Source organism: Stegostoma tigrinum, chromosome 13, assembly GCF_030684315.1.
Source record: "Stegostoma tigrinum isolate sSteTig4 chromosome 13, sSteTig4.hap1, whole genome shotgun sequence".
Taxonomy (NCBI): domain Eukaryota; kingdom Metazoa; phylum Chordata; class Chondrichthyes; order Orectolobiformes; family Stegostomatidae; genus Stegostoma; species Stegostoma tigrinum.
This window is the reverse complement of record NC_081366.1, coordinates 17,929,524-17,955,581: the sequence shown is the minus strand read 5'-3', so window position 1 is coordinate 17,955,581 and position 26,058 is coordinate 17,929,524. Positions and strand designations below refer to the sequence as shown.

Sequence of the window (26,058 nt, the reverse complement as noted above, 5' to 3'; positions counted from 1 at the left end):
GGGAGATTTTGAAGCTGGTGAAGTCCACATTGATGCCATTAGGCTGCAGGGTTCCCAAGCGGAATATGAGTTGCTGTTCCTGCAACCTTCGGGTGGCATCATTGTGGCACTGCAGGAGGCCCATGATGGACATGTCATCTAAAGAATGGGAGGGGGAGTGGAAATGGTTTGCGACTGGGAGGTGTAGTTGTTTGTTGCGAACCGAGCGGAAGTGTTCTGCAAAGCGGTCCCCAAGCCTCCGCTTGGTTTCCCCAATGTAGAGGAAGCCACACCGGGTACAGTGGATGCAGTATACCACATTGGCAGATGTGCAGGTGAACCTCTGCTTAATGTGGAATGCCATCTTGGGGCCTGGGATAGGGGTGAGGGAGGAGGTGTGGGGGCAAGTGTAGCATTTCCTGCGGTTGCAGGGGAAGGTGCCAGGTGTGGTGGGGTTGGAGGGCAGTGTGGAGCGAACAAGGGAGTCACGGAGAAAGTGGTCTCTCCGGAAAGCAGACAGCAGTGGGGATGGAAAAATGTCTTGGGTGGTGGGGTCGGATTGTAGATGGCGGAAGTGTCGGAGGATGATGCGTTGTATCCGGAGGTTGGTGGGGTGGTGTGTGAGAACGAGGGGGATCCTCTTTGGGCGCCCAAAGAGGATCCCCCTCGTTCTCACACACCACCCCACCAACCTCCGGATACAACGCATCAACCTCCGACACTTCCGCCATCTACAATCCGACCCCCCCACCCAAGACATTTTTCCATCCCCACTGCTGTCTGCTTTCCGGAGAGACCACTTTCTCCGTGACTCCCTTGTTCGCTCCACACTGCCCTCCAACCCCACCACACCTGGCACCTTCCCCTGCAACCGCAGGAAATGCTACACTTGCCCCCACACCTCCTCCCTCACCCCTATCCCAGGCTCCAAGATGGCATTCCACATTAAGCAGAGGTTCACCTGCACATCTGCCAATGTGGTATACTGCATCCACTGTACCCGGTGTGGCTTCCTCTACATTGGGGAAACCAAGCGGAGGCTTGGGGACCGCTTTGCAGAACGCCTCCGCTCGGTTCGCAACAAACAACTACACCTCCCAGTCGCAAACCATTTCCACTCCCCCTCCCATTCTTTAGATGACATGTCCATCATGGGCCTCCTGCAGTGCCACAATGATGCCACCCGAAGGTTGCAGGAACAGCAACTCATATTCCGCTTGGGAACCCTGCAGCCTAATGGCATCAATGTGGACTTCACCAGCTTCAAAATCTCCCCTTCCCCCACCGCATCCCTAAACCAGCCCAGTTCGTCCCCTCCCCCCACTGCACCACACAACCAGCCCAGCTCTTCCCCTCCACCCACTGCATCCCAAAACCAGTCCAACCTGTCTCTGCCTCCCTAACCTGTTCTTCCTCTCACCCATCCCTTCCTCCCACCCCAAGCCGCACGCCCATCTCCTACCTACTAATCTCATCCCACCTCCTTGACCTGTCCATCTTCCCTGGACTGGCCTATCCCCTCCCTACCTCCCCACCTGTACTCTCTCCACCTATCTTCTTTTCTCTCCATCTTCGGTCCGCCTCCCCCTCTCTCCCTATTTATTCCAGAACCCTCACCCCATCCGCCTCTCTGATGAAGGGTCTAGGCCCGAAACGTCAGCTTTTGTGCTCCTGAGATGCTGCTTGGCCTGCTGTGTTCATCCAGCCTCACATTTTATTGTCCTGTGTAATAATAAATCTGTTATTGTCTACTAGGGGACTTCTACCCATTATCTTTCTATGACAAGTCAGAGAGAAAGTGAGGAAGGCTAACTTGTTGTGTTTACATGGCCAGGTGGCTGTTCTGATTGAAATGTCTTCCTTTTGATTTGGAACATGAGGCTTCCAAATGTATTTTAATTAAGCAAAACCTTCCGTTGGACAAATAAAATAAGGCCATCTCTAGGCTGCCTAGGTATTACAAAGGAACAGTTTCATTACAAAGGCATGAAATGCTTGAGATTCTATATAATTCTATCCACATTGTTTACTGACTTGTCCAAATTTCTACTTCAACCAGCCTAGCTTCATCCCTACAGGTTCAATTAGAATATTTTCTACACGCTTGCCTCTAAAAAATGATTTCTCTTCACCCTGCAATCATAAGAATAAAATGGCTCAATCATTACCTTCTCTATGGGGCTCTTGGCTGTGTTCACCACACTAGCTTGCAAACTTCTTGTATCTGTGCTTCTTTGTTCCTGATTTGAGGGCGCCTGAGACAATCGATCAGGAGTGATCCTGACATTGCTCTGCCCATACTTAATGCCATCCAGCAGGCGAACCAACAACAAGTTGATTGGCAGCTCTTCAATGCCGCATGTCACTGGAGTCCTGCATTCTGGGCAGAGAAGCTCTTTTCTGGCATTAAATATTCTCTGTAGACACGGTTTACAAAATGTGTGCTGGCATGGCAATACTTTAGCAGTAGCATCTAGCCTTTCAAAGCATACAGGGCATTCCAGCAGGTCCAGCAAGGCTAGATCATCCATTCTACTCCCACAATACCATCTCATCAAAATACGAACACTCTGAAAATTAAACAGAGCAAAAGTTCAATTCATTTCTCAAGCATTAAAAATGACATTGATCATTTGTTATGAATCCGTTCAGACTGTTATTAGGAACTAGGTTTTATAGTTCATAAAACTTACTTCTTCGCTGTGCCTTAGCATTTTTATTATTGATTTACAGTATTTATTGCTCAACCCTCATGCCTACTGAGCACCTGGAGTTCAGACATTTTCTTTAGTCACTATAAATTTCATGGTTTAATGTAACTGGTTGATTAGCTAGGCCATTTCACACTGCAGTCAAATGTTACCTATATTTCTGTGGCTCTGAAATCACACATAGACTATAACACATAAGGTCTGTGGATACTCATCCTTCAAGTGTATTTGTGAATTTGATGTGTTTTTACTGCAATCCAGTTGTTTCTTGGTCACCACAACAAATGGTAGAGTTTTCGAAAGTCCACATTTACTTATTCAAATTTCTCAAATATTGTGGAAACGTTGTGACTATTTTTCCTCATCAGGAATGCTGAGTTCTTTGGTTACTAGTCCAGCAACAAAATTACTACGCCATAATACCCTCATAAGGAAACACAAGAAATGCACAAAATCATTAACATACCAATAATCAGCAAATTGCTTTCTAAATAACTGCCATTTTTCCTCTTCTAAAGGACAGATTTATTCATCCTGAGACATAAACTGCGCACAGATTATAGCATAAAAAGAGCCCATTTGATCAAAAAGATTAACACCAGCATTAATGCTGATGATACAAAGTTAGGTAAGGAAAGCAAACTGACAGGAGGTCATTAAGTCTCTGCAAAGAGATATAAATAAAGTGAATGAGCTGGCACCAATTTGACAGGTGAAGTAAAATGTGGGAAAATATGGGTCAATTCACTTTGTTGGGAAGAATTAATATAAAGAATATAATTTAAATTAAGGGAGACTGCAGAATGTACACTACAAAGGAATCTGGGTGTCCTTCTACTTGAGTCACAAAAAGCCAGCAAATACAGCTAAAATTTACAAAGGCAAGTGGAATGCTGGCCTTTATTGCAAAGAGGATGTAGTTTAAAGATGGAGAGATCTTGCTGCAACTGTACAGGATATTGATGAGAATGTACTTATAGTGAAGAGCTACATACAGGTTTGATCTGCTTATTTGAGGAAGAATATACTTTCATTTGAGAAAGTTCAGAGAAGATTATCCAAATTTATTCATGGAAATGAAGGGGGTGTTTCAAAATTGAGATATTAATGCATATATTTATTAGAGTTCAACAGAACGGAAGGTGATCTTAGTGGAACAAATTCTGAGGGGACTTCAGTAGATATGATGAGAACATTTCCCCAGCCAAATGAATCCAGAAACAGCTTCAAAATAAAACATCTTCCCAATGTGGAGGAGCATCTTCAACTGAATGTTATTTGTCTCTGGGATTCTCTTCCATAGTCAGTAGTGGAGGCCATTGAATGTATCCAAGATTGTGTTTGATTTTGATCTAGAAGGTAGTCGAAGGAGCTCAGAGGAAAGTGGAGTTAAGGCCACAATTAGATCAGCACTAATCTTGTTGCATGGCTTGAACAGTCAAATGGCTTAACCTTGCTTCTATTTCATAAGTTCTCCACACAGATCACCACACCTAAGAAATCGTACTCTTCAAAACTAAAGGCTAAGATACTGAGCTTCCCAAAATTCTGCTTCCAGGACAGAACTCTAAAGCCCAGAGGCCATAATCCGGAAATCATTCACCTCCAGAATGCAGCCTCCTGAATTTGCACTACGTGTGAAACATGGGGAATCTCCATTTTATTTGTAATAGTGTCAGCAACTATCTGGCACTGAACCCAAGTAGACACTCTCCTTTCCAATGGGATGCAGTGGATATAAACCAGGAATAGGAATTCTAGCTGATCATCTTACTTTGATTGTGCGGGGGGTACTGGAGCTGAGTGCATGAAGTGATTTTCCAGATGACATTAACTCCAACATAAATTGGTAATCAAAAGTTGGACCTTCTGGTTTATATGGTTCATTTCCACAATGATGACCATCTTTACTGAGTGGATCAGGAGGCAAAAATTATTAATACAATTTATAATAAATGTCTTTGGCTCAGTTTATCACAAGTGGTGCAGTCTCAAGCTTTTACACAGAATCAATCCTTACCTCTTGAATGGGGTTACAGTAATAATTCATTTCTTTATATGTGCTGTTTTAATTATAATGAAACTCCAAAAGCTGTTAAATTCCAATGCCTTGTGAGAATTTCAATCCAAAAGATTAATGGCTTCTTTTGTCATTGATTATGAACAGAATTGGGCAGCTCAGAATTCAGATGATCACCTCAAAGCCTATAGGACTAGGTTTAAACGTGAACCAATGTGGAGCAATGTCTATTCTCTGTGTTAGAGGTGAGGGTATTATGTTTAATATTCATGAGCATTTTTTTCTCAATCTCAACTGAATTAAATCCAATGCACAAAACCTAATAACAATTGCCACTAATCACACACTGAGAGGCAATAAGCAAAAGTCATAAGGCAAATGGAAAGTTTTACCTCAAGCTTCTTTTGAATTTAAGTTTGGAAAAAAATAAAACTTTGTTAACTTTACTATTGAACCCATGCATAGAGAATCATGATTTGGAGAATGTTTAGTCCTGTGGATATTGTCTTAGTCATCAATGTGCTGGAAGCAGTGATGTGTACATAAACTATGGCGGATTAAAGTTGAATGACGTCTAATTTAACCTGAAATGACAATACAGCTCCCAGAAACCACCTCATGTCAATAACACAGTACTTTAACCCATTTATATTTATATGTCAATCTAGTCTACCTTGGAATGATTCTCATCGTGAACTGTGCTGACTAGACTAACTGAACTTTGGTTCTCTTTGAAATTGGAAACAACACAATTGGCTGCTCCTAGTAATTAGTAGGTGATGTTCAGATTTCCATTGCTATGTATTATGTGGTTGCCTTAGAGAATACTGCTCCCAGCATTACAGACTGTCGTGGCATTTAGACCATGCAGTCAGTATCACCTGACAATGTAAGTAATGTTGCTTCGAGCTGGCAATTCTGGTACAAATAGCAGCAGAAATATAGCCCTTGGTGTATGAGAGGTGCAAGGAACGTGAAAAATGCTCACTGCTCCAGCATCAGTATCTCCTCCCTGATGAGGGTTAACGATTTCACCAGAAAAAAGGTAGGAAATACCTGACAGAAATATATTTCCTTCTATATACCCTCGTCGTTATTATTTAGCTAATCGAATGAGACAATTAAATGATCGTATTGGCTCAGATTTATAAATGTACTGGGATCGGCAACCATAATCCAGATGCAAAGATACTCACCTTTCTCCCCTCACCTCTCTTGCTTTCCACTTCGCTATTTTACATTTGTACGAAAATCATAGGTTGACGATGTTATCACTGCACCTCACAGAAGATGGAAATAACACTGTTTATATAGTATAGTATAAAGAAATAATAAAATCTCATTCGTGTATTTGCAATATATTTCCCTTTGCACACCACAGGTTTGAACCGTCTGCCTTAAATGAAAATACATTTCACTTGTTACACATTTACTACAGATCATTGAATTCAACAAATTGTTTCAGAATTTCCTCATCACAGATGCAGTCTTGGCTGCACTGTATTGGATTAGACAAAACAGACAGGACATTTCTGAAGTGTCAACAAAGACATTTTGAATTGGCACTGACCTGTCACTTGAAGTGGATGGAAGACCTGAATCCTGCAAGAAATAACGAAGGATCATTCTCCATTCCAAAGGATATGTTTCAAGGGAATAACACGAACAAATTTTTCCTCCCAAAGTCAGTATCAGCTCAGAACTGCCGTTAAGTACCCAGACACCTGTGCAAAAGCTTCAAAAATTACTGCAAAACTGATTCCCTCGATGGTATTTTCATCTCGATTTCTTTTCAGTTCGTACCGTAACAATGCACAAGAGCAATTTAAATGTCCAATTTCCTTGTCAATGTAAGTGCATCACATTAATGGTCAAACAAATTAGAACACAAGGAAATATTCTCATTCTGTTGGTAGTGGGCTTCTTGCCAAATAACCTCAGCCCAATTAGATATCCCGTCGTGAGATCACGCCACCCAGCCCCAGAACAGAAATTGCAGCACTGATCGGATTACAAGACAATGTTAACGACTTCATTACTACTAGAAATCCTCTGCGCGTTGTCATACTTATTCTGAGCCTTGAGAAGCCAAAGATTATAGCAGGGGATCCACAGACATTCGTTGTACAAGACAGCCTTTTCCATCGTCATTCATCTCTTACCACACCCAGTCGGGACAACAAATTATATATGAGAAGCCACTCAATTTGAGGTGAGCTGAAGGGTTCCCTCTGCCGGCATGATCCGCAATGGCTGTTCATTCATGAGTCTGAAAAGGTCTTGCTGTCGACATACAAATCCCTTCTGAAGAATTCCTCGGTAGAATATAAATAGCCCTGCAGTTGTCAAATTGCCTGATTGTGCAGCAACTCCGAGGAAGTAGGCAGTTTGGCGAAGTGAGGAGGGAAAGCCTTCTATAAAGGGATCATGCTAACTTGGAAGAGACAGGTGTGGTCAACTGTCTTGTTGCACTTATCGAACAGAAACCCACAGGGAAAGAGAGCAACTGTAGCGTGACATCTAGGGCTAGTTGTCTCTACTGTATACATCTTCATCGTTGTTAGAGGCAAGTCTTACTTCTTAATTATGATTGGGAAATCAGTAAGATATGGAAAGACTGTTACTTGTTAACAACAGATAACCTGAATATGATGGATGCAGTTTACTGTAGAAATATTAGTCATATCTCTCAAATCTCTCAAGAAAATTAACTTTCTGTGACAGACCAAGATGTCGTTAAAATCCGAACATTTTCTGGAGAATGGTAAGAAACCATTATCTTTCACATGCCATAAAATCCTGCGGTTTAAATGCCAGGAGTGAAAGCACCCTGCTCTAGCAAGGTCCTGTGCAGCAACGTGACGGTCAGCAGACTGCTCAAACAGGGTCTTCTGTCCCCAGCTCGTAATCAAGTCCCATTTTCACACTCCCTATTAACCTCCCCACACCCCCCGCACCTTTTCCTGCAACTGCAGGAAGTGCTAGACCTGCCCCTACACCTCCCCACCTCACCTCCATTCAAGGCCCACTATCTCTGAAACCATTAGTTAGGGGCTCACCTGCACATCCATCAACTTGGTCTGTTGCATTCACTGCACCTGAAGTAGCCTCCTTTACATTGGTGAGACCAAGTGGAGACTCAGAGACTGTTTTGTAGAGCATCTGGACTCTGTACGTGACAGACGACAGCACCTTCCAGTCACGAACCATTTTAACTCATCTTCCCAGTCCCTGGGTGACATGTCCATCCTGGGCCTTTTCCAGGGTCACAATGACACCACCCACAAACTGGAGGAGCAGCACCTCATATTCCTCCTCGGGAGCCTGCAGCCCGATGGCCTAAACGTGGACTTCAACAGTTTTAAATATCCCCACCTCCAGGCCTCATCCCATGTCCACCCTCCCTCTCATCCTTGCCTCCTTGACCTGACTCAACCTGTCCATATTTTCTCCCACCTATCTGCCCTTCCCACCCCACTGACCAATCCCCAGCCCTGTCTACCTGCACTCACCTGTCTCCATCCCATCTACCTTCCCCAACATCACCCTTCCTCTCTCTATTTATTTCAGAGCTCCCTTCCCCTCCCCATTTCTGAAGAACGGTACTGACCCGAAACATCAACTTTCCTGCTCCTCTGATGCTGCCTGGTCTGCTGTGTTCCTCCAGCTCCACACCAAGTTATCTCTATCAAATTGGTTGGCAGCTCTCTGGTCCCAGCAGCGCCACTGGGAGCAGTGACTATTGCTGAGACTGCATGAAATTCCCAATGACGATTGGTGCTGGACGTTGAGGTAAGTCTGCGTTTTCAGGGGGACGAGAGTAAAGCTGAGAAGATAAAGCCAGGCTGACAGGCTTCAATAAAGTGGGTGAAGAGAACAGTGAACACAAATGATGAGGCAAGTGTTTTAGAAGCAAGTGTTGTATAAAGTTTTAGGCTCTGGAAGGGCTAATACAAGGGAGTGAAGTATTAACCCAATATAACAATGCCATATGGACTTGTGTGGGAGAACAGCTCTGGATCTTGAAGGAGATGGTTCTGCCATCTCTGTATCCCATTTAGCCTTAGTAAAAATTTCTATCATTCCCATCTTGAGCTTGATTGCTATCCTGCAATAAACTACATATTGTTTCAGACAGGTGCCTCTTCTCATCAAACTACCAAATGGTTTTCCTCAGGACCATAAGACACAGGGGCAGAAGATGGCTATTCAGCCTGTTGGGTCTGTCCCACTATTCATTAGATCATAGCTGAGCTAATAATCCTCAAAGATAGTAGGAACTGTAGATGCTGGAGAATCTGAGATAACAAGGTGTAGAGCTGGATGAACACAGTGTAGCTTTCCTGCTCCTCTGTTGCTGCTTGGCCTGCTGTGCTCATTCAGCTCCACACCTTGTTATCTCAACCATCTTGGATGACGCAGCTTTAAGAAGACGACATGTGCAGACAGTTAGCAGGTAGAAAAGCTGGATAATTGAAAAATCTGCAGAAGAGTATTTCAGAGTGATAGTCAAAAAGTCAAAATCTACAGGTAATAGTAAAAAGCATTTCAGACCAGGTACAGGACAAGCAGATGTAAGTTTTGTGTTACCACCATAGTAAATAGGTGTCATGTGGCTGACTACGGTAAGGAAAACAAAGGGCTACAGAAGTAATTATAAAACAACACTAGGAATGTCGTGAAGCTAGCATTAAAGCAATACTTAAGCAATTTAGAAGGGTAAGCAAACAAAGTATGAGATAAGTTAGCAGGCTATTGAAACTGCAGATGAAAGCAGGAGAACTATTATTTCAACTACGGTAACTGTGGGCAGCATTTATTAAGACAACTGACTGCAGGTCTCATCCAGAAAAAAAAGCTAGTAAGGCAACAAGGATAATTAAAGCGCTACAGACAGCGCAAATCATTTGGGGAAAGAGTACAGGATTCGTCATATAGACCAGTGAAGTGTAGGATATATTCTCTGAAGGTGTTAAGAGAAAGGAATTATCTTCCAAATTACAGGGAGCAGGATTCATTGAATGAAGCCTTTGAGAGAACTACATTGTCTTTAAGATTACAGCCAGGGGACCTATTCAGGAAAGCTATTAAAGAAAAGGAATCATTTATTAAGCTGTTAAAAAGGTGGGAATCATCCACTGTTTTTGGAAACAGACGGAATCCTCCATCATATTCATAGAAGATGGGTATTCTCCATTGTAATTGCAAAAGGCAGCAATTGTAAATTTGGACCACATAATGATAGGAAAATCTCCAATACAGCAGTGCATGGGTGGCAACATTTTTATACTGCAGGTTGGAATCCTTTGAAGAATTGGGCATAAAGCATCACAGAGCTACAGCAGAATTAAAAGCCTTTAAAGTTAAGAAAATAAATAATCAAATTAGGAAGACATAGCAAGCAGAAATAATATTGCTGGGAAGATTAATTTCAGAGGTGGGAAAAATAGAATATGGACTTTGGCATCTCAGAGAAAACAGATCTTAAGATACTGACTCACTTCAGAGCTACATATTAGACGTTGAACATGTTGCCAGGAGGATATTATTGAGCTGGAGAGAATTCAGAAGAGATTTACTGGGATGTTGCCAGGCATGGAGAGTTTGAGTTATAAGGAGAGGCTGGATAGACTGGAATATTTTTTCACTGGAATGTAGGAGGTTGAGAGCAGACTTTACAGAGGTTTATAAAATAATGAGGGATATAGATAAGGTGAAAGGCAGGTGTCGCTTCCCTAGAATGGGGGTTTACAAGACTAGCGGATATATTTTTAAAGTGAGAGGAGAAAGATTTAAAAAGGACATGGGGCAGGGCAATTTTTTTTACGCAGAGAGTGGTTTGTGTTTGGGATGAACTTCCAGAGAAAGTAGCGAATCCAGGTACAGTTACAACATTTGAAAGGCATTTCAAAAAGTACATGAATAAGAAATATTTGGAGAAATATTGGCCAAGCACAGGCCTGTGGGACATGTTTAGCTTGGGATTATGGTTGGCATGGACCCGTTGGATCAAAAGCTCTGTTTCCATGCTGTATGACTCTTTATACACTAGAAAGCCCATGAAATTCAATGGTGCTACAATCACTGAATACCCCAACAATCAATATCTTGGGAGTTAGCTTTGACCAGAAACTCAATTGGACTTGTTACATAAACAAATTGGTTATGTGAGCAGGTCAGAGGCGAGGAATACAGCAGCGAGTAACTCAACTCTTGACTTCCCAAAGCAGTCTGTCCGCCATCTACAAGGCACAAGTCAGGAATTTGGTGGAATATTCCCACATGCTTGGATGAACGCAGCTTCAGTAACACTCATGAAGCTTGACACCACCCAGGACAAAACAGCCTGCTTAATTGGTACCAAATCCACAAGCGTCAATAGCAGCATTGGGCACCATCTACAAGACGCACTGCAGAAATGCTGACCAGTCAGTAATGCCTACATCCCTGTGAGTAATATATAAAAAATCAAAGAGCTTTGGTTTTGGAGCAAACCATTCAGATAGTGACAGTGAATCAGAAGATTGGAAGCAGAATAGATTATTGGTATTAGTGATCCATGTAGATATCCTTACTATTTTCTTTTATTTTTCTCATTGTTTTAGTTTGGAACTGCAAGTTAAAGTTAAGAATTGAACTTTGAAAAGCAACTTATTTTAAAAAGAAGTGAACAAAGACCAATGTTTGCTATTGGGAACTGGCCTGGGAACTACCTTAATTATTGATCTAAGAACGCTGTAGATGGATCATGTGGTTACTATGCTTCAGGGTGGCAGCTTGTTGAGTGTTAAATTGGTAAATCAAGGGAGTCCCAGTACTAACCAGCCAACTGATTAGAAAGAGGAAAAACTGGTTCGTACTTGGTCTCTTGGCAAGAGTATAAGTTTTGGAAGTTTCCAAAGGCTGCTGCCGTGTTTGCTCTCTCAATAGTTTTTCTCTCGTGTTGTCAAATTCTTGAATGTTCTGAGGAAAGCTATACCAGTCTGTAAGAAATAAGTAAACATGTTTAGAAATCTGCTGAAACTGTTTGCATTAACTGGTGACTTCAGAATTCAGGAAAGATGTACGGTTCTACTCACTTGTGAAAAGCCAGGTTTGAGGCTGTATATTGAACAGGCAAATTCCAATTCTTTTATTTTAGTTTTAGTTTACCCATTAACTCTGCTGAACTGTGTAGACTCTTGACATAAACTCATTGATTAGGTCCAAAAGTATTGAATCCATTAAGAGTTTTATGTTGGCATTAGAGAATCATTTCATTCTGTCAACAGGGTGGAAACATGTACCTACATCAGGTTGGCAAAAATGTTTCCATCTCATCATCACTGAATGAAATCCAGAAGGCAAGAAACAGTATTTTTTGCATAACATGCAAATGATAGAAAGTGTGAGTGGTATTTCCCATTGGAGCTCTTTGACTGAAGTTATTCAGATAACAACGCAGCAGGAAGGAATCATTTTAGCAGACTCAAATCTGATATCAGATGCTAAGAAAGGACAAATTTTAAGTAGCTTGTTTAATTTCTTACCTTCCAAGAAGAATCATCAGTATTAGTGACAGGGACCATGCCAAGACAGGAAAATACTCTGGGAGTACGATTGGGAAATTGATCATATTGTATTCACTAGTACTTTAAGTCGAGAGTCTACACAGTTCAGCAGAGATTTGCTGGCAGTTTGAGTAGAAGAATATGATAATATGGATTAACGATGGGCTGCACACGATCCCATGGAAACAACCAATGAGGTGGGATGACAAATGCCCTCAGGTTCAGGATATGGGCGACAAGAAACAGTTGGGTTTGGAAGTTCAGAATTCTGCAAAGTGGAAAGTATCCATTTCAACAGGGCAGCCATCCTCCATGAAGTGATTCATGAGGTCAAAAGGCAGGAGCAGGATAACAGAGTTTCTTTTCATGTAGTGGTTCGTTGGTGATTATGATTGCTCTGAAGTCATTTGGAGCAATCTTCAGCCAGTGGTGCTGAGTGGATGACCTATATTGGCCTCCTCCACTGGTCCCCAGCGTCACAGATACCAGTCTTCAGCTAATTTGATTCAGTTCACTTGATACCAAGGAATACGTATAGGCATTAGATACTGCAAAAGCTGTGGACCTTGACAACATTACAGCATTAGTACTAGAGACTTATGCTGCAGGACTTCCTGCACCTCCAGCCAAGCTGCTGCAGAACACCTACAATATTTGCATGTATCTGACAATGTGATAAATTACCCAGGTATGTCCTGTGTACAAAAAAGCAGGACAAATCCAATGCCAGCCAACTAGCTCCTTATCAATCTATTTTTGACCATCAGTAAGATGATGGAAGGTGTTATTAACCGTGCTATTAACAACACCTGCTCAGTGACGCCCAGTTTGGGTTCCTTCAAGCCCACTCAGCTCTTGATCTCATTACAGCCTTGGTTCAAACATGGACAAAAGAGTTGAATTCCAGAGGTGAGGTGAGATTACCCCTGACATCAAGGCCAGAATTGACTATACAGCATTGAGGAGACCAAGAAGATCTGGAGGGAATGGGAATCAAGGGGCAAACTCTCCACTGGTTAGAATCAAACGAAGATGGTTGTGGTTGTTGGAGGTCAGTCATCTCAGCTCCTGAACATCTTTGTGGGTATTCCTCGGGGTAGTGCCCGGGCCCAAGCAACTACAACTGCTTGATTAATGACCTTCTGTTCATCATAAACTGGGATGTTTGCCAATGATTGCATAATATTCAGCACCATTCGTGACTCCTCAGACATTGAAACGGGTCGTGTTCAAATGCAGTAAGACTTGAACAATTTCTAGGCTTGAACTGAAAAGTGGCAAATAATATTCATGCCACACTAATGTTGAGTAATGACCATCTCAATTCTTCTGCCTCCCATGACATTCAATGGTGTTATCACCGCTGAATCCCCCATTATTGACATCTTGAGGTTACCATTGACCATAAACCGAATTGGACTATATAACCTGAGAGTCTACAAGAGCAAGCTCAGAGTTTAATAATTCTGAAGCAAGTAGCTCATTTTCTGACCCTTCAAAGCTTGTCCATCGTTTGCAAGCCACAAGTCAGGAGTGTGATGGAATACTCCCCACTTACTTGGATGGGTGCAGTTCCAACAACACTCAAGAAACTTGACACTATGCAAGATAAAGTAACCTGCTTGATTGGCAGCACACCCCCACATCCACTCCCTCCACCATTGATGTTCAGTAGCATCAGTGTGTACTAACTACACCACAAAAAATCACCAAAGATCAGCACTTTCCATACCCACGACCACGTCCACATAGAAAGATAAAGGCTGCAGATACATGGGAACATGTGCACCTGGAAATTCCTCTCCATGCCACTCACCATTTTGACTTGAAAATATATCACTGTTCCTTCACTGTCACTGGGTCAAAATCCTGGAATTTGCTCCCCAATGGTTTTGTGGGACTTCCAACAACATACGGAATGCATCAGCTGGAGAAGGCAGCTTACCACTGCATTTTTTTTGTTCATTCATGGGATGTGGGGTGTCGCTGGCTGGCCAGCATTTATTGCCTGCTTGTAGTTGCAATAGTGTACCTTCTCAAGGGCCCATAGGAATGGACCAAATAACTGGCTCAGCCAGCAGCATCCTCACCCCATAGGTGAATATATAACACCATGGTTTATATCATGATATCCCAATGGGTAATGTGAGGATGTAAACCCGAAGAACTATCTCAAACAGTACAGGGCTTGAACACACTCTCTGATTATATTCTGTTCCTCCCCACACAACCATACAGTTAGCAGAGCTAACTGACTGTCTGAAGGCAAGCCTAGAGCTAGCAACAGGCATGAATGATGGTTTTAGCAAGTAATGCACTGAGGCAGGGTTTGACGTTGTGTGATTTTACACGTTAGAGACTGCAGACATGTCAAGAAGGCTTAGTTTAGAATGGCAATCGCACAATCGGCTGCCTGCTTGTCATTTCTTCAGGTCTTTACTTCCAATTACTACAATAGAATTCGGAGAAAGAGGTTAAATAAGCTATAAACTCACAATGACCCATTTTACATTGCTACATGGCTTCAAAATCTAATCTGATGGGCAACAATAATGGCATCGATCAAAATGGACTGTCACCCCTGGGATGGGACAAGAAAATCAATAATTTCACGTGAAAATTTGTAGACATGTCCAGACGTTGGACAGCACCTGTTACTTTAAGATAAGCTTTCAAGAAGGGCAGAGAACAATGCTTATTGGAACAATACAAAACCCAAATTCACACAAAAGAAGAATGTTGCTAATGCAACACACACACACACACACACACACACACACACACACACACACACACACACACACACACACACACACACAGAGGTGTATTGTGCTGAATTAACAAAATGAATGTAACAGTACAGTTCCAACAAAGACACTTTTTTAAAATTGGTGCCTAAGATAAATTGCCTTGCTGTGTTGTAGCTACTTACACACTCATGTAATTGTTTAATTAGGGTGGTGTCAGCCTCGTACAAATGATCTCGCCACTGAATTATACATTACGAGGAAGCGAGAGAACAGAAGCGGCTGCAGCTACAGCACGCTCTGTGAATTAGTTCTAGGTTCTAGGCAGATTGTGGCCTTTTCTTAATTGGACGTTTCTGCAGTTACATTGCAAATGGAGGAACTCCGCAGTAAGTTCAGTAAGAAGTGTGAACCTAAGCCCAGGAAAGTTAGATTCCGGATCTCCTCCTCTTACAGTGGCCGTGTGCTGAAGCAGGTTTATGATGATGGGTCAGAGTCGGAAGAACCTGAGGATGATGGGCACCATGGGTCATTGAAAACACGACGGAGTGAGAGATTTGAAATCAGCCGAGCTGTAGCACAGGAATGCTGGGACCCAGCTTACCCTTCTTCAACACGTTTATTAGCACAGAGAATAAACGTGTTCAGAGATGGAGATAGGTACAGTATGACAGGAGAACAGAACCTATTCTCTGACCTGACTGCAACCCGTTCCAAGGTAAGTTATTCATTCCACTTTGACTCGATGAATTTGTTGATTTGAATTTGATGCTCCCTTCATAGTACATTTTAAATTAGGATATGCAAGAGGTGTTTACATTGCACTTTTTGGAAACCAAATTATGCACTATCATGAGACTTTCAATTGTCTAAATGAGACATCATTTCAACAACCAAGCCAATGAGTTTGTTCAGGCAGGATGTGTGGAGACGGCACCCAGACTAATGTGTGTGGTTCCGGTCCTCTTGCGTACGGATGGATGACCTAGCTATTGGAGAGAATGCAGTAGCGATTCACCATGTCAACTCCTGGGATGGTAGGATTGCACTATGTTGAGAGACTAGGGAGACCGTGTTCTCTGCAATTGAGAATAGTATGAGCTGATCTCATGGAAACTTATAACATTCTTAGAGGGCTTAGACAAATTCAATGTACAATGAATGTTGCCACTGTTTGTGGTGTCCAGAACCAGGAGAATAAAATGCTCATCATTTAGGACCAACATGATGACAAACTTCTTCACTCAAACTATGGTGAATCTTTGGAATTCTTTGACCCAGATAGTGGTGAAAGCCAGCCATTGAGGAAGTTCAAGACAGAAATTGATAGGTTACTAGTTCGTAATGACATCAAAAGATATGGGGATAATGCAGGAATAAAGCATTGAGACAGCCATGACCTAGAATTGTAAAGCAGGCCCAAGGGAATGAATGTCCTGCTTCTGCTCCATAGATCTGCACTTTCTGAATTGATTGCTGTTGTCTACTGGATTATCAAACGGATAATTCTCTACTAATTGATAAATAATTTCATATTTTGTACAATGTTGAATTGAAGCTAATAGGCCTATAGTTCTCATGTTGGTTCATTTCTATTCCACTTGGAACACCGGGTGATCGTCAATCCCACTAATGACTGTTAGTACCAGACCAATCTCCTTTGTCAGTTTCTGAGCTCTATGATAAATAACTTCCTTTCCTGAGATGTATTACTTTTAAGTCAATTATTATTGCTTCCTACGCTATTGACACCTACCTGGATCACGAGTATATAGTCTTTTCATGCAGCCCTCAGAAGCTCGTCTAGCATTTCCTCAATGCACATTCCTCCAGTTTCAGAGTGATAATACACCATCCTTTAGGTTTCTGCCTTACAACTTACATGGCTATCCACTTTCCTGCACAAATAGTTCCCCTACAGCCACAATAGCTTCAGGTTTTTCAGTCTAATAAGCAGACTGCAAGTAAGTGCACGTTGTAGAAGTGTGAGTTGATGCATTTTTGTAGGGAGAACAATGAAAGACAATGCAAAATAAAGGGTGTACAGGAGCAGAGAGACCTTGGTGTATATGTGCACATATCAGTGAAGGTGGCAGGGCAGGTAGAGAGCACAGGAAGTGAAGCATTCTTAGTTTTATTAATAGAGATATACAGGACAAGGGGAAAGAGTTGATGTTGAATTTATATAAGACACTTGTTAAATCTCATCTGGAATACTGTGTACAGTTCTGGATGCCACATCAGAAGGATGTGAACGTTTTGAAGAGAGTGCAGCAGCAATTTATAACAATGGTTCTGGGGATGAGAAATTTTGAGGGATGAGAGTACTTTGAAGAAGTCGCAATTATTGCCATTGGAGAGGATCTCTGATAGAGGTTTTCAAAATCATCAGCAGGCTAATGGTGTCAGAGATAATGGGAACTGCAGATGCTGGAGAATTCCAAGATAATAAAATGTGAGGCTGGATGAACACAGCAGGCCAAGCAGCATCTCAGGAGCACAAAAGCTGACGTTTCGGGCCTAGACCCTTCATCAGAGAGGGGGATGGGGTGAGGGAACTGGAATAAATAGGGAGAGAGGGGGAGGCGGACCGAAGATGGAGAATAAAGAAGATAGGTGGAGAGAGTATAGGTGGGGAGGTAGGGAGGGGATAGGTCAGTCCAGGGAAGACGGACAGGTCAAGGAGGTGGGATGAGGTTAGCAGGTAGATGGGGGTGCGGCTTGGGGTGGGAGGAAGGGATGGGTGAGAGGAAGAACAGGTTAGGGAGGCAGAGACAGGTTGGACTGGTTTTGGGATGCAGTGGGTGGGGGGGAAGAGCTGGGCTGGTTGTGTGGTGCAGTGGGGGGAGGGGACGAACTGGGCTGGTTTAGGGATGCAGTGGGGGAAGGGGAGATTTTGAAACTGGTGAAGTCCACATTGATACCATTAGGCTGCAGGGTTCCCAGGCGGAATATGAGTTGTTGTTCCTGCAACCTTCAGGTGGCATCATTGTGGCAGTGCAGGAGGCCCATGATGGACATGTCATCTAGAGAATGGGAGGGGGAGTGGAAATGGTTTGCGACTGGGAGGTGCAGTTGTTTGTTGCGAACTGAGCGGAGGTGTTCAAATGGTAAACTGTTCCTGACTGTAAAAGGAGCAAGAACAAAAGGGCATAGATTAAATTGATCTTCAAAAGAAACAAGCATAAAGTATGAATAAATATTTTCATATTTCGTGAATACTTAAAGTATGGAATGCATTGCCTGGAAATGAGGTGGAGGGAGATTCAGTTGAAGCATTCAAGAGGGAATTAAGTGATCATTCAGATAAAACTAATGTGCAAGGATATGAGGAAAATGCAGGGAACTGGCATGAGGCAATGATGCTTATTTAATGCCAGTACAGACACAATAGTTCAAATGTTGTTCTTTTATGTCGTAATATCTCTGTGATTCTGTTAAACTCTTTGTTTCAAAATATTGTTGGGATATGGATCATTGTCATTGTCTAATCCTTTTGTTTTACCATCTGTAGCTGCCCTTATATCCACATTGGCCCTCCATACAGTTCATTAAAAAAAGTCAATCAATTTCAGCATTGACATTTTCAATTGACCCAGCATTTCTACTATACTTTGTGTATACGGTTTCTTAACTATACTTCTAATAGTTCTTTTTTTAGGCTATGTTCCCTATTCTTAAATTTCCAGCCAGCAGTAATATTTTCACTTTTTCACAAATATGTTGGTGACTTTGATTAAGTCATCACTTAATTATCAAAATTATAGGTGATATGGCCTTAGTTTGTGGTCTCTATCGTTGTAATTTTTGCCTTGGAATCAATGTATAATTCTGGTAAATTTAAATTGCACTCAATCCAAGGCCAATATCACCTTCCTCCTGTGTACTAGCTAGAACTGCTGAAGTATTTTAAGTGCAGTCTATTGCATTGGAGTATAAAATTTTGAAAGGGTTAATGTTGTTGAGTGACCTAAACACCAATGACTGTGGAATGTTGTATGGAACAGCTTAGGACCTGAGTGGAGGGAGAGCTACCAATTTGGTCTTCCTCATAGCTTTTATAAAACATCAATCACATTGGTGTAGCTTGCACATCATTACTATTGTGCTCTAAGCCAATCTTGTGGAAGATAAGAGCCTATTCTCATTAAAATACCAAATGGTTTTCCTTCAACCATTTGGACCAAGGGTACCCAATAGATCCCAACCAGGAAAGAGGATGGTGGCAGTTTCTACCCAATAGCTAAGACAATATGGTGAGGATTCATCTCACAACATGGTCTAATCAGAGCTTTTGTATTGCTGGAACATGACTGTTATATCCTTGTATTATAATCTCCTCAGTATGAAGGTCAGTATTCCATTAGCCAGTTTGAGTTAGTTTTTACTCCTGTCCATGACATTTTAACAATCTATACACATGGACCCAGAGACTGCCAATGTCCACATGAATTTTATTGCCCCATAAAATTTTGTAAGAAGCCTCTTTGTACATAATGGATTCTGAAGAAATAATTTGTTGCTGTGAACGAAAATCAATTTCCCTGATACAAACTGTAGTAAAAATTAAACTTGCAGATATAGCTTGAAAATTATAATGATCAGTGTTATCTTGTGAATGCTTTGAGTATGTATTTTAAATTACTCTGTTATTTTGACAGAATCAATAAGTTATCGCATTGGTTTTAAAAGGACTCAGGTCTCCATTAAGAAAGTGGAGAGAGGAACTTGACACCAGAACGTTAAACATAACAGTAATTTCACTTCTAGTTTGTGTTTTCTTAAAAAAAACTTTGTATGCTAATACAGCATTTTTGACAATGGCTTAGTCTTTACGTTAGCTGTCTGGTTGATAAGTAATTAGGACTGATGTAACTTTATCAACATAGAGAGCTTTTCTGTTTAAAGCATTTCAAACAAGAAATTAATCTATAATCTTGCATTAATAAAATATTGCCAGTGGTAGTGCAATGTCAGTATAAGTTATACAACATATCTTTGCATTCCTAGTTGTCAACAATACTGAATTTTGGAAAAATTATCATCTATACCAGCAACCTCAGGATCATAAAGGCACCACCGACTCAGCAAAAGCTCATAAGTAAACTTCTCCAAACTCAGCTGATCTCTGAAAATACAGCAAACCTGGGCAGAAAGGAAGAGGCTGAAGAAAGTAGTGAAAAGCAGTTAGGGACAGCTGAGGTACTTTATATGACTTTCTTGATTTAAATTAAAGAAAGTCTTAAGATAAATTATTCAGTGAATTAACAAAACATTAGAGATCTTTTTAAAAAATTTCTAATGTTCAAAGACTTGAAACATTTTGATTGTTTCAACATTAATGTCAGTTTTGTTATATTACATATGTTTAATATACTCACTCTACGTGTTCAGGTTATTGATCCATCTGGGTTAATTGATTCTTCATCTGACCCCCCTCTTTGGCAGTAGAATAATAATCTTGTAAAATGAAACTCCATTTGGTGGTCAATTAATTGGAATAGATTAGATCCCTCAATTTTCAGTTAGCTATTAAAAGAGCTGCCTGGTAATGTTCTACTAGGGTTGAGTGCCGAATTCTCATGAAAGATTGATCACTATGTGATAAACATCTCAATATTTACTTCTAACTTGGTTGAATCCTAAGTGTGATTCTCTCATTCTGTTTCCAAACAAAACAGATTCGTGTAAAAGAGAAGCTCATTTTCATCATGATATTGAATCAGAAAGGTTAGGATTTTAAACAGCCCATCACAATTCTCTTTCAGTACTTATAAAGTGAGGTGTTAGGCCCTTTTGTCTGTCTTGTGGGAAAAATATAAAAATAACACATCACAAAACTAAGATAATTAGGTTTTGTTTTCTTTTGGTTATTGTGTCCTATTTATTTTTATTTACGAACTAACCTCTGTTGGCCTAATGTAAAAATCAATAATATTGAGCAGTGGCTGATAGGGTAAGCTATTTTCACCATCTTGCTTTGAAGAAAGAAAACATGAATTAGGTGAGATGTTAAGACAAGGAGCAACATACATGTAGTATGTTATCATGGTTCTAAAACATATCACATACAATTAATAATATAGTGGTTGCTGCTTTTCAGGAAGGCAAGCAGCCATTTTGAGAATCAGAGGATCCCACCAGCAACAATTTGGTCAATTGCAAATCAATTTTTAGTGTTGCTGGTTGAAGTAGGAATATTATCATGGACAGGTGCAGATTTGTTCTTCATTGCACAATGCCTTATTATGATTAATTTCTCACTGAACCAATGAAACTGCTCTTCAGGATCTCAATTAATATTGTTATTGTATGCTCAAGTCATGGACTTGGATTTAAATTCACAAGCTTGTGTCTCACATCGAGTGATACCAACTAAACCAAGTTTGGGCTGTTCTCTTTGGAGAAAAGAAGGCTGAGAGGAGACTTGATAGAGGTTTTCAAAACCATGAGTGGACAGGATAGAGTAGATAGGGAGAAGCTGTTCGCACTCATAAAAGAGAAAAAGTACAAGAGGGCAAATATTTAAAATGTTGTGTAAGGGTGTAGTGAGAAAAAAAATCTTTGTTCACATTGAATGTGGTTAGGATATGGAATACACTGCCTGGAAATGTGATGGAGGTACCTTCAATAGTGGCATTTAAGAGGGCAATTAATGGTTTTTGAATAGAAATGTTCAGCAGGGCTATGTGGAAAAGGTGGAAGATTGGCACTAGGTAATAGAACTGCTACAAGCACAGTTATCCAGATGGTCTTCTTCTGCAGTATTACAATTCTATGGTTATGTGCAGTTAATACTTCAGATAAACAGGTGTCTGACAGGTATCTGAGCTGTTACCACAGATAAGCAGGATTAAGAATACAAATGACAAACATTAAATTTTCAAGTAACAATCTGTGTGAGATGCAAAACCAATTTATGGTTACTTTCATACATCAAAATAAATAAAATGAAACATTATATTGGAACTTACAGCACATACATTATTAACTCCCTCATTATGTCAGCCCTAACATTTTGCTACAGTAATCCATGGCACATCTCATTCTTCTGTGTTCGTTCTTCCTTTTAGTTTTTACTTTGCTTATTTAAAACAGATAGTCTATGCCTCAACCTCTCCCATGGAAAAGCATTCATGGGCCTTTAACTTTCTATGGAAAGAAATTTTATTTTACTCCACTCTTCAATCTCCAAGGGATGATTTAAACCAGTAGTTTCTTTTAATCAACTCTCATACAAAGAGAAATAGTCAGTCCATCAAAACACTTCTTGATTTTAACAGCTTTTATGAAATCTATATTGTTTCAATATAATGTCAGTATCACATACGTGTTCTCAAAGCTATAGTTTCATCATCCTGCTCAATCTACACTGAAAAAGCCCAGAACTCTGATAATTAGGAATTGGAATATCTGACATTAATGATCTGATTTCCTAATGTAACTTCAGGAGAATATGAATGGAAGCCCTGAAGAAAGGGTATAAATGACTAATCTGTTTTGCAATGATAAACATGTCTTCCTCTACTGGCACTTAGCAAATCAGTGGTGTGATATCACGCGGTGCTATTCTTATATTTGAGGTCCAGGTCTAGTCCAATACAGCAAAATGTTAAGCTAACCAGACAAATTATAAAGGGAAAATGATCCTGTTCATGTGCAATTTATTAGTAGAGGTTTTCATTCTCTTGATTGTAACTCTAAGATTTCTGCTGATCTTTCACTGATGTAATGGTCGGAGGGTTAGAGAAATCTGTTGAGACTCGTGGAATGATGTTGAAAGGTGTATTCTGATTATTGAAACAGGAAATGCTGGAAATGTCAGCAGGTTAGGCAGTGTCTGAGTTAGTATTTCAGGTTGCTGATCTTTCATTGGGATTCTAATGTTCAAGAAAGCTAGCTTTCAGGGAATGCATTACAGAAGCTAAACAGCAGACCAAAGGAAAGTGCTATGCCATCAAATAGTGAAGAAATAAGTGTTTCCCCACATGGAAGAAGCAAAGATGGGAAGAAATATACTTAAATAATTCTCAGGAGGTAGATGTGCAGGAGCATTTCTACAAGCATCACAAAGAGGCCTTCTTTAAGGTGTTTGCTCAATTTATGGCAATGGCATAGAGAGACGTAGAAGAAAAGGGCACAGAAAAGATTTACAAGGGATTTGCCAGGTTTAGAGGGTTTCAGACAATAGGAGAGGCTGAATAGGTTGGGCCGATTCCCCTGGAGCATCAGAGGCTGACGGGTGACGTTATAAAGGCTTATAAAATCATGAGGGCTGTAGACAGGGTGAATAGCCAAGATCTTTTTCACAGGGTGAGGGAGTTTAAAACAAGAAGGCATTGGTTTAAGATGAGAGGGGAAAGAGTTAAAAGGGACCTAAGGGACAATACTTTCATGCAGAGAGTGGAGGGTGAATGGAATGAGCTACCAGAGGAAATGCTGGAGGCTGCTACAATTACAATGTCTAAAAGGCATCTGGATGGGTACATGAATTGAAAGGGTTTAGAGGGATATGGGCCATATGCTGGCAAATGGGGCTAGATTAATTTAGCATACCTGGTCGGTATGGACAAGTTGTACTGAAGGCTCTGTTTTCATGTTGTACAACTCTATGATTCTATAAGAAGAAGTAGAAAGCACTTTCACGTATTAAAAGGTTACCTGCATGCAACAAAATACCTGTCTGTAACTAATTCCTGACCTAAATTTATTTCAGGATGGTGAATCGGAGCCTACATGCCTGCAGTGCGGTGGGACAGGATCTGTCCCCTGTTCTTTGTGCCATGGAAGCAAACTCTCAATGTTTGCCAACCGATTCAAAGAGTCATTTCGAGCTATACGGTGCCCAGGATGTAATGAGAATGGAGTGCAGCCATGTCAGACCTGTGCTGATTAAAAGCCTTAAAACACTCAATATATTGTTTAGTCTCCTGTAAACTCTGAATTTACATGCAATTCCATACAACCTTTGCTGGAAAGTGTAGATGTGGTCGAGGAGCATGGTGTGGATGACGGAGAGTTGGCAGAGGAGAGGCCATTGTGTTGTGCTTGGAACAATGAACATTTATGATGCAGCTGGTTGGACATCTTGAAGATGCCAAGGAACAGGGATACAGTCTATTTATACAATGGACTTTGAAACATATGCCTCTGCTGACCAGCAAAACGTGACATACATTTCCATTTCAGTATACATATTTATCCATCTAACTTTTTTGTAACCTATTTATCTACCGATCGTGTAACTTATTAAAAATCTATTTATCTATCTATCAATTTAACTGTAGTGTGTTGAATGTATTGGTGGACAGTGGGGATTGCTAATTGTTCCAGTTGATGACATGAATGTTGCATGCGTAAATTGAAGTGACTGATCTTCCTATTGTTTTTATCTTTAAGATTGCATTGATGTTAAAATAAAAGAATATGAAAATACAGAATTTTGCTTATAATATTCCTTATGGTATATTCTTGTGCATTGGTTATACCTTCAAATTGTTGATGGAAGACTTGTCAGTGCAAAAGCCAAATGGCAAATAGTGTCACAGATATTAGAGAATTTAAGGACGACATGTTTTCAGACACTTTGGTGCAATTATAATGATGAATATTAATGCATTCAGCACGTACTCAATTAAGCTTGTGTTGAATGTATGATTCTCGCACAAACATCCATCATTGGTAGTTTCTCGAGATTGCAGACTGGAGCAGTCAGTAACAGAGGTGTATCACTTGGCAATGGAGCCTATTGATTCTTAGAGTTATAGAGACCAGTAGACAGACTAAGGCCGTTTGGTCCATCACATCTGTGCCAGCCAAAAATAACCATCTTGCTGTTTGATTTATCAAGCCTCTAAATTGTGTCCCTTGTGTAAGGAAACCACTCCCATTAACTAATCGCAGAATGGAGGCTGGCTGTTCAGCAGTCCACATACAATGACATGGAAAGGAAAAATACAATGAGTACTAAAAATTGGAACTGCAAAGGGAAAATTCCTGAAAAATCAACATCTGGAAAAGAGAAAGAGCAGTCCGGGCCCACCAAAATATTTAGCCATTTTCCATACTGTACTCTCTTTACTTTGACTCTGGCATAAACCAGCTAAATTTTCTAAGAGGCCCAGGGTAATGCAAAGTTCCAAGCTTCAGTAAATTTTCTGGAATGCTGTTTTGGGGCTGAATCTTCATTCACCTTTTGCACAATCACTATCATGAGGTTGGGGGTGTTATATAATGTTACACTGATGCTACACATTCTACTGAGGTCACATGTGGCCTGTGGGTGGCAGACAAAGGGATTGTCACTCTAGATTTTGGAGGGAAAAGCTGCAACTGTACTAGTTCTCTAAGCTCTGAGTAATTCTGTCTGACCAGATGTGGTTGTACTTACTGTTATGATGCAGTAAACATTTTTATTATCTAAGATCACTGTCTTTCTGGTGGTGTATCCTCTACCACTAAGCACTACATAGGCTCAAGACAAAGCAAAGACAGATGAGGTTTGGTGGCAGCGAACTACCTCAAACGCCCCTTACCCAGTACCAAATACAAGTGGGGATGGCAAATACCATAAGGGAGAAGTTGTGGTCATCTCAGAAAATACCACTGTTGCGTCTCACAGTTAGTATTCAGCATAACTTTAAGAGATATCACTCTACTATAGCATGTGACCTGGAGATATAGAGGTTTTAGACTCTATCCGTGAAAGCACACTGCTGTTTGTAACTGAATGGTTTATTTCAAACACCTACTAAGAGCTGAATTAAATGCTTCTCCAGTCCATGTATAATTCTCATGTTACGAGGACTAACTAATCAGGTGCAATTGCCCTTAGAGAGGAAAGACCCACGTCACATTAGCAATCATGGGGGTCCCCTCTCACGTGAATTTCTGCTTGGCCCAGGTTTCTGGTGGGACATGAGAGTGGTCAGTGCGGGGTTGGAGGGGGGTGCGGGGGTGATGGGGCAAACCACAGCAGAGATGGTGATGGCCTTGAGATCTAAACCAGGATAAAGCCCATGATTCCCCCAAAATGATTCAATTATTTTGAA

General features: G+C 41.0%; 2 protein-coding genes across 4 annotated transcripts in view; one reads left to right on the top strand and one right to left on the bottom strand.

Moving 5' to 3' along the window:
* Window positions 1–6,941, bottom strand: part of LOC125458517 (E3 ubiquitin-protein ligase SH3RF2-like) — a 70,509-nt gene extending 63,568 nt beyond the window's left edge. For both annotated transcript variants that reach the window (XM_048543852.2, XM_048543855.2), the window contains exons 1-2: window positions 6,281–6,941; window positions 2,148–2,549 (exon numbers count right to left, since the gene is read on the bottom strand). In XM_048543852.2, coding sequence (XP_048399809.1) covers window positions 2,148–2,534 — 387 coding nt within the window. In that variant the 5' untranslated portion in view covers window positions 2,535–2,549; window positions 6,281–6,941. The remainder of the gene's footprint in view (window positions 1–2,147; window positions 2,550–6,280) is intronic.
* On the top strand, window positions 5,560–24,342 carry LOC125458518 (glutaredoxin domain-containing cysteine-rich protein 2). Of its 2 annotated transcripts, XM_059650595.1 has the most exons (3): window positions 5,560–5,755; window positions 20,018–20,209; window positions 23,724–24,342. In XM_059650595.1, exons 1-3 carry the CDS (start codon window positions 5,666–5,668, stop codon window positions 23,901–23,903), a joined length of 462 nt encoding a protein of 153 aa, XP_059506578.1. In that variant the 5' UTR covers window positions 5,560–5,665; the 3' UTR covers window positions 23,904–24,342. The 2 variants fall into 2 exon arrangements, with proteins under 2 accessions (XP_059506578.1, XP_059506577.1); XM_059650594.1 differs by lacking the exons at window positions 5,560–5,755; window positions 20,018–20,209 and adding an exon at window positions 15,381–15,725.
* The last annotated feature ends 1,716 nt before the right edge of the window (window positions 24,343–26,058 follow it).